Source organism: Penaeus chinensis, chromosome 42 (assembly GCF_019202785.1).
Source record: "Penaeus chinensis breed Huanghai No. 1 chromosome 42, ASM1920278v2, whole genome shotgun sequence".
Taxonomy (NCBI): Eukaryota; Metazoa; Arthropoda; class Malacostraca; order Decapoda; family Penaeidae; genus Penaeus; species Penaeus chinensis.
In genome coordinates this window covers 6,981,261-6,990,673 of record NC_061860.1, presented here as the reverse complement: position 1 = coordinate 6,990,673, position 9,413 = coordinate 6,981,261, and the positions used below count along the sequence as shown (strand labels likewise).

Sequence of the window (9,413 nt, the reverse complement as noted above, 5' to 3'; positions counted from 1 at the left end):
TTAGGAAGTGGGTAGTAGAAGGGTTTGGAGAAGGGACGGAAACAAACAAGCAGAAGGGGGGAAAAAACATGTAAAATTAGTCGAGGGCTGAGGCCTAAGGCAGGTGACATCTCCAGCAATTATTACATGGGTTAAGTGCTCTATACAAATTTGTAACCGATTTAGGTAGATTTGTACAATCATATACTTCACAGCATTGGTCTAGGTAAAGATGAAAAAAAAACATTACAGCTTCAGTTTTTATCATTTTATGTTTCTAAGTTCATACTTCCGCTTTGCCTAACAAAACAATAACAGTGCTAAAATCCCACAAATACAACTTTCATATACATTCCAGTTGTTTAAATCATACATTTTGAAATGTAATTAAATTAACATCAGGTGGCAGTTAAACTCAGGATGAGATTATACCACTTCCATGGTAACAAATGCTTGATATTGGCACGTTACTAAGGAAGCAGTATATATACACACTACATCATCTATGTAATGAAAAGGTTCTTGAAGGGTGTATGTACATAATGATCTAAATGAAAAATTCAGGAAGAGTGACAATACAAACTACTGAACCACAAAACAAACTGTGCTTTAAAAGAAATGTTCGCAGGACAAGCTCTTCTGAGGTACCTACATAAACTGGCTACCATGACATACTGAAGAAAGTCAATCTCCTTTTTCTTCACATAATCAAATAACAAAAAACCAACATAATTAAACCACAATGAAGGGTCACAAGTAGACTTCTTGCATGCCAACATTTATGGTTAGACATTACCCCTCCTCTCGCTTCTCAAAACACATGATCTTTCGCTGTCTATATTCTTCTTATGTTGGGTCTCTTTGCACAAACCCATTTTAGTACTGTGGTTGTTTCTTGAGCAAAGTCATGTTCATATATGTTTATATATATATATACTTCTTAAACAATGTGTATAATTAGATGGTCTATCTCAGAGCCTGGGTTTAGCCGCCGCGACTTCCTAATCCTGGCACACAGCAAGGGCGTCATCGCGTTCTTCGCAGAGCTCCTTTCCTGTGGCATCCATCTTTTCGCGTGCAAAGTCGTCAATGGGAAGATCCTAAAAACAGGGATAACCAAGTGTCAATAAAATAGAATTCACAAGGAATATGAACAACTCTTAACTCAAGTGTTTTGTTTAAGAATTCATAAATATATTGCCTGATTCTATGAAGAATAGAGTAACTCAACTTTAATGGTTTTGTATATATATGGTGGTTTGCAATTGAAAAAAAAAAAAAAAAAAAAAAATAATATTTTATATATATATATATATATATATATATATATATATATATATATATATATATATATATATATATATATATATATATATCTACACTACTACTACTGCTATTCTTACACACATGGCACCACTCACCTTCACGATAGTCCAGGCCTTGTCCTTGATGGTGATGGGGAAGGAGTACATGACGCCTTCAGGGGTGTTGTAGGAGCCGTCAGAGAAGACTCCCATGGAGACGAAGTGGCCATCAGCGGTGCCCTGCCAGATGCTCTTCATGTGGTCGCAAGCAGCCTTGGCAGCAGACATGGCGGAAGACAGCTTACGAGCAGCGATGACAGCACCACCACGTTTCTGGACAGTCTGGAGCAATTAAAGACAGTGTTTTAATGAGGTACACCCATCAGGAAGCCAATTCAAGGTACATGTTTATTACCACCGGTTAACCTAACGGCAATTTCAACCCACGCTAAAGAAGAGCGACCTTACTGTAATGAACTCTCCCTTCAAGAAGGCGTCATCCTTAATGGCATCGTAGACAGGGACTTCCTGCCCATTGACGTTGGCGACGGCGTGGCGAACGTCTGGGAACTGGGTGGAGGAGTGGTTGCCCCAGATGATCACGTTCTTGACATCATGCACCGGGACCCCAAGACGGCTGGCAATCTGGGCCTGGGGAGAGGCAATAGGTTTGGTTACATTTTACAGGTTTATTATGACAATAGTGAAAGATCTGATATCATTATTACTGGTGGAAGGGGTACCATCATCACTGGTCAGGAAGATAGACAAAGGTTACCCATAATAAAAAAGAACTGACAGGGTAACACTTTCATTGTTTACACCACTGCTATTATCTATGCTCCACTTTACTTTACTTTACATACAACCACATTTCTCTCCAAGCACATTTTACACACTCACAGGAAACAATAGTTGGAAGTGTAAACTCTTCATAGTAAGTATTATAAAAGAAAAAACAAAAACAAAAAAAAAAAACTAATAAAAGATTCAGGCTCATACTGTGTTATCTTTTTCTTTTCAATTTCTCAAGAAAAAAATTCTCCAAGTTTAGCTCACTAACTGTGCAATTGAAGTATGCTTTAGTTATCAGTTCAAAGAAAACACATGGACCTTTATCTTCAGTATTTATTACCTTTTGTACATCCACTATATTTTTCTCATCCTTTCTTCATTCTGTTTAGTCATTCCTATGTTTTATTCATTTAGAGAATCAGAATACATATTTCCTGTTCTGATAAGCTTATTGTAAAAATAAGATCTCGGAGAAGGAGAGGGAGCGAGGGAGGGAAGGAGAGAGGGAGGGAGGGAAGGAGAGAGGGAGGGAGGGAAGGAGAGAGGGAGGGAGGGAAGGAGAGAGGGAGGGAGGGAAGGAGAGAGGGAGGGAGGGAAGGAGAGAGGGAGGGAGGGAAGGAGAGAGGGAGGGAGGGAGGGAGGGAAGGAGAGAGGGAGGGAGGGAGGGAGGGAAGGAGAGAGGGAGGGAGGGAGGGAGGGAAGGAGAGAGGGAGGGAGGGAGGGAGGGAAGGAGAGAGGGAGGGAGGGAGGGAGGGAGGGAGGGAGGGAAGGAGAGAGGGAGGGAGGGAGGGAGGGAAGGAGAGAGGGAGGGAGGGAGGGAAGGAGGGAGGGAGGGAGGGAGGGAGGGAGGGAGGGAGAAAGAATCATCACCGTGCTTCTTTCATCTTGCATGGGCAAACTCAATATTAATCCCAGCATAGCAGTCCGTGTTCCAATCTTTCCTCTATGACACTGGATCAATAATAGGAAAGCAAAGCCTCAACTTCTCACTCAACAATAAAAAGGACAAAGATAAGAAAACTCAACCATGATTTTCCTCTACGCACCTGAGCTCGGTTCTGATCCAGGCGGGTCATGGCAGAGAAGTTCTCCCTGGGGATAGAGGGAGCGTACTTGGCGCAGATGAGGGCATTGGTGTTGGCAGGGTTGCCCACGACGAGCACCCTCACGCTCTTTTTGGCATGTTGGTCGAGAGCTTGGCCCTGGAAGGTGGAGAGAGAGGGGTTTGGAATGAGTAAATTCGTTTGAGCTATGATGCAATAACCGGCCCTGAGAGCTGGAAATGACTGGGTGATTAAATCTGTTTTTGGGTTATGGTACAAAACTGAACTTGGCAGAAGTAAACATGGCTTGGGATAATACTTGCTACTGTGTTCGTATGGATATAAAAAGTAAATAAAAAAGCTATTGTTTTCTAATTATATTTATTGCTGAGAACAATTTGACTACCCTACTGAAGACAGGAAACTAAAATCCTGCCCATGTAAGAGAGCATCTTTAAAGGTGAAGTCGCAGGCAAGCAAACAACAGGGCTTGCTTACCTGTGACTTCACCTCTACTTATGCCTGCCCTTGTGCCCGCTGACCTTGCTTGCACATGGACAAAGGCCTTTGGTGGCTTAAGATTTACAAGTTGGCAGGAGGAGCCACTAAAATTAAAGACAGCCAACAACAACATACACATTAACAATTTCCTAATCTGAGATGTCAACTAAACTCTAAATCTAAATCCAACAAGACAAAAAACATGAGAATATGAATAATAGTTTATATGGTTTCAAATACTATTGACTGTCATGACTCCACATCAAAATAATATCAATTTAAAAATGATTCCATTCTATATCTTACACGTACACGGGAAATTGAGATTAAGAAAAAAAAATACCTATTACCGAAATCTTCAATATCTTATCTAGTAACATACCAAGACCACCAATTATGAAACACACATTATCTATTCATCCACATAATCCTTTACTACCCCACTATCTATCAGTTACCACCATCTAGCTTAAAAAAAAAAAAAACATTCTCACCTGAGTCTTGAAGATCTTTACGTTGGCAGCCAGCAGGTCCTTGCGCTCCATGCCCTCCTTGCGCGGCATGGCACCCACCAAGAAAGCGGCATCGATGTCCTTGAAAGCGACGGCCGGATCATCGGTGGGGATCACGTCTGAAAGTTTAAAGGGGATGTGCATCAGCTTCCTCGCTCTTGGGAAAATCGAGATAAAGGTTTCTGCTCTGGGAAGGAAACTGCCTTCGACTCAAAAGGGGACCATGATTCAAGAAAAGGGGGGGGGGGGGGGAGAGGAAGGCAGGGAGAGGGAGAAAGGGAGGCAGGGAGAGGAATAGAGGGAGGCAGGGAGAGGGAGAGAGGGAGGCAGGGAGAGGGAGAGAGGGAGGCAGGGAGAGGGGGAGAGGGAGGCAGGGAGGCGGGGAGAGGGAGGCAGGGAGGCGGGGAGAGGGAGGCAGGGAGAGGGGGAGAGGGAGGCAGGGAGGCGGGGAGAGGGAGGCAGGGAGAGGGGGAGAGGGAGGCAGGGAGGCAGGGAGAGGGGGAGAGGGAGGCAGGGAGGCGGGGAGAGGGAGGCAGGGAGAGGGGGAGAGGGAGGCAGGGAGGCAGGGAGAGGGGGAGAGGGGGAGAGGGAGGCAGGGAGAGGGGGAGAGGGAGGCAGGGAGAGGGAGGCAGGGAGGCAGGGAGAGGGAGGCAGGGAGGCAGGGAGAGGGGGAGAGGGAGGCAGGGAGGCAGGGAGAGGGAGGCAGGGAGGCAGGGAGAGGGAGGCAGGGAGGCAGGGAGGCAGGGAGAGGGAGGCAGGGAGAGGGAGGCAGGGAGAGGGAGGCAGGGAGGCAGGGAGGCAGAGAGAGGGAGAGAGAAATGAAGGAATGAGGGGAAAAAGAGATAAGGCAGAGCAATATGAAGAGATCAAAGAAACTTACCTCTGACACAGGGCAAGGCACAGTCGCTGATTTCCATGCACACTCCGTTCAGGACATTCATCATGGGGGTGATGTCCAGGAGGTGCAGGATGACTGGGGTATCGGGGCCGAAGACAGCGCCTGAGCCCACCATGTAGACCAGCGAGTAGCCGATCTGGCCGGCGGCGCCAGTCACACACACACGTACGGGTTCAGCCTGGGTAAAGGGGCACTGCATTAAAAAGGGACCTCTTTGTTTCTTAGTGCAAATACCATTATCAATATTTGTATTGTTGTTCTGCCTTTTACAGCATCATTTCCTTTTTCATCTGTATATGAAAACCTCCCAAAAAGGTTGCTTTTGCTTCAAAGTAGAAGGTCCTAAGTTATAAACATACATCCCCCAAGTTCTGCACTTTGTTATAGATAAATGATTCAACCTGAATATGACCCCAAGATAAAAATCACAAAATAAGTCTTCTGGGTCTCAGATATCAAGTAACAATCAGATATGATGTCCACAAACAAACAATAATATCAGAGACATTTTTGAGCATAAGGCCCGAGTACGAGTGTATGGATACCCCCGTACCAAGACTGTCTCCTTGCTACACGTCTACATATTCTTCCTAAACACTATAAAGCACACAAAACAAGAGAGAACAGGAACAATCATTTATAAAGTAAAATAATAAATTCCAAAAGGGTGTATTCTCCCAACCTGTAAGTACATCTGTATGAAAAACAGGTTTGCAGACTTGATTGTGCTTTTGAGTTCATCACAAATGATGCACATGCAGAACTGTCACATACAGCTATCACATGAATCAGTGCATAGTCAGTGCTGGAAGAGGGTACAGTATGCACTAAACAGCCAAGTTTTTATCTTTGCCAAGAAGGGAAAGCCCTCTCAGATGGAGTCCAAAGGACAGTCTGGTGATCGTTACTTCAATGCATTGTTTTTGCTTTATTGATACATCAGCATGGCACATATGAGAGAAGATGCCATGTAAACCTATTCCTTGGTGAATTCACTCAAGTATTTCTTTGTAGGACTGAGTATGGTTTTGTTATGGGACGGTCATTTTATGCCAAGATTTATCTATTCTCCTTTGGTACATTTTTGGCAATAGTCCCAACAATAAATATGAAAGATACATATAGAAATAAAATTAATAAAGTGCCTAGAAGACAAAGACAAAAGTAAGTATAAAAACACTTGAAGCAAGATTTCCTCAGTATCGCTTAAACTCGACCACTGTGTGTTCGTCACAGCATTCTCAGTCTCCCATGCTTTTAAAACTCCTGTGTTGTGTGTGTACACGAGAGAGAAAACGAAAAAAAAGGAGACCGTTCCCGATGCAAAGGAAATGTGTTGCGTGAACCTGTCAGCAGTCTGTCAACAATAGCTACTCTCGTGGCAAGTGGAGTGAGGCCTGCTACGTGTCCAACGAAAGATGCCGTCGATGGAGGAGGGTAATACCAGGTTAACATTTTGGAGGACAAGGGGAGCACCCATCGAGCATCCCTGCAACAAAAGGTCTTTAGGGTTTATACTTAAACTTAGACCTATTCATAAATCTTCTTAAAGATTACATTGTATGATCTTTTGATAAATACCTTTATGCTATTTCTAATTTTTTTTTTGAATGACACCTTGGGCAACCTCCCTAACAAGTAATAATCATTTTAGAAATCCCTTTTTTGCCACCTAGAATTAACCTTAGATTAATGCATACAAATGGAGACGGGGAAAAAAAAAACCAATAAAACCAAAATCTAGCTCTCAAAGCAGTAATCTGCATTTAGTTATGTTATACTTTGACTTTCACACACAGGCATTTCTAACCAACTGCTTGGTTTGAGATTTCTTAACATTCTTTTAGTCCAGGTATGCAAAGTTTACATAATATTTCAATGTTCTGGTCTGAGCAACAACTCTTCTCCATTTCCAGTATTAGGCAAATCACTAATTCTAACATGTAGTTGTGTATAAGCTACAAATGTAAATTACTTTATTTTGCAAACATTGTTATTATTATTATTATTATTATTTTGATAAGCCATATAAAGAGGCGCACTGAAAAAATTGAGAATTATACCACCAAAGGTTTCAGTGCAGCTATGAAAGAAATTTATTCATGGTGAGAGTGCAAACTGAAAAAATACATCAACTATTGAACTTCATAAACATTTAAACCAATACCAACCGGTATAAAAATAACTAGAACGAAATAAGAGATAAACCTCTCACCGACCCTTTACCGTCTACAGATCTACATTCTACGAGTAACCATCATGTAGCCTTCAAACCAATCTCCACCTTGGTAATGCTATAAAAAAAAAAAAAAAAAAAAAAAAAAAAAACTACCTATAGAATGCCACGAGAAAGCTCATATGCATCCCCAGCATATTACCATCAAATGAGGAGTCGATTCAAGCTCTATGCTGCCAGAAAATCGAAGCAGAGGTTGTTAGCCTTGAACTAGAACAGACAACATGGCATCACTTAGTGTAGCTTTGTTGTTAATAATTACCAAATCAACTTCTACATCAAGCAACTCGAGACTAAGTGCTGTCTGCTAGAATTGCAAATCTGTGTAAATAACTGTTGCTGAATTTCAGCTGTATTCTTGTATGGTTAATGATTAGGGGATTTCCATTTTTCTATTTACATATTTAAGCCTGCTTCATCCTTACTTGCATTTTTTTTAATCTCTTTATTTCCACATAGCTTTACACCATGCTACAATTTTCAAAACAAATCCTCGTGTGAAATAGAGAAAAGAAGCTGTCTGGCTGAAAACAGTTACATTCTGTGTATATCAAAGTACATAATAAAATAATGAACACTTGAATTACCCTCAGACATCTGTGCCTAATAAAAGAACTGGGTCACATGTACATTCTCACTCATCGTTCTATTACCAACTTTTGGGGCTTTGCCAGATGTGGTGTTCTTTAATGGCAATAACATTAAGAACTAATGAACCATGCACACACACACACACACACACACACACACACTTAGTAATTTCTTAATAGCCTTGTATTTCTTGGTATGCTATGAGTCATGTATTAACCCACTGGCTGCAGATGGAATGATTGCATAGGTCTACTATAATTCTAGCTTATTTGAGTTTAAAACAGAGATGGCCGCACCAGTGCCTCGTCACCACGGGTTATCAAATCCTATGTTTCTCACTATGTTTAACTTATCCTTGATTACCAGAAAAATTCTTCTATATCATTCTACTATTCTAATTGTTATTAGTATTTCAATAACTTTATAAAAATGTCAATACCAATTCTAACAATATTAAGAGGGAAAGATGATGAAATCAGGCAAATTCAAGGAATGGGGAAATCTGGAGCGGTCACCATGGCCTACTAATCAACTCCTTGGTGGCTGAGCACTTGTGGGGCCATCTATGTGCAAAAAAATTCACATAAGACTACATGAATGGTACATATCCCAGTGGCCATTTGGGGGGGGGGGGGGGTATATATATTTTTTTTATTGCACTGAGACCCTGGCAAGGAATATATATAGTTTGCAGTGTATAAATCCCACTGGGTTAAGTTTAGGTTGGTTTATTGGTTAGGATGTATTGTACAATTACCACAGGGATTTGTAATATGTGAAATCCCATAGATTTTACTGAACAATGGATTTCATTCCGGTAGTGTTTTTCAAATTTTGGTGCATTAGTCCGTCGACTTTCGAAGATGGCAAGGCTGTCTGTAGAGTTTCATTAGCCAATATCAAGCACTTTTTGTGCTGGTTTTATACATTTTGGTTTTCTATTGTTATTTCAGGCTGTTTACCCCATAATTTCTTAGATATACTTCATGCCCTCCCCTGATAGTAGGACTTATTACAACAAGTTTGTCAGCGAGTGGATGCAATTGAAATAAGCATGACACGAGGATAAATCTGACATAAGTATTGGCAGGGAAGGCCCGACTGTCACTGTAAAAAAAAATTAACCCAAGTTAATATTACCGAAAGCAATGCACAGAAATAGAGGAAAATGGACACTGCCATCGTATAAAGCATAAAAAGTAGAGTAAGAAGCAATATGGGTACCTCTGCAGCAGCCTTATGTTTACAAGGAAATAACCAATACCCTCACACAGGCAGAGTTCTTAAGATCGCTTTTTTCCATAGCTCCATTTTATACATTTTCCCTTCCTTTATATGTAAGACGGCAAACGAATGATGTAGCTACAATCACTGAAAGACGAACTCCACAAAATGAGCTGATGACATGGGGTTTGCCAATATATGGTGCCACCTGTGGATTGAGCCCAGCTTCACCATGGCATTATACTCGGAAAAAACATCAAGAAAATAGCTATTGAAAAAGGTCACGAAAATGTCACACGGAGTATAAGGTGGTCATTGGTATAAAAAATA

General features: G+C 41.6%; 1 protein-coding gene across 1 annotated transcript in view; it reads right to left on the bottom strand.

Moving 5' to 3' along the window:
* Window positions 1–232: 232 nt before the first annotated feature.
* Window positions 233–9,413, bottom strand: part of LOC125047978 (malate dehydrogenase, cytoplasmic-like) — an 11,290-nt gene continuing 2,109 nt past the window's right edge. Inside the window, exons 2-7 of the mRNA XM_047646534.1 lie at window positions 5,015–5,210; window positions 4,117–4,253; window positions 3,125–3,280; window positions 1,752–1,934; window positions 1,401–1,625; window positions 233–1,079 (exon numbers count right to left, since the gene is read on the bottom strand). Of these exons, the coding sequence (XP_047502490.1) occupies window positions 981–1,079; window positions 1,401–1,625; window positions 1,752–1,934; window positions 3,125–3,280; window positions 4,117–4,253; window positions 5,015–5,210 (996 nt within the window). The 3' untranslated portion in view covers window positions 233–980. The remainder of the gene's footprint in view (window positions 1,080–1,400; window positions 1,626–1,751; window positions 1,935–3,124; window positions 3,281–4,116; window positions 4,254–5,014; window positions 5,211–9,413) is intronic.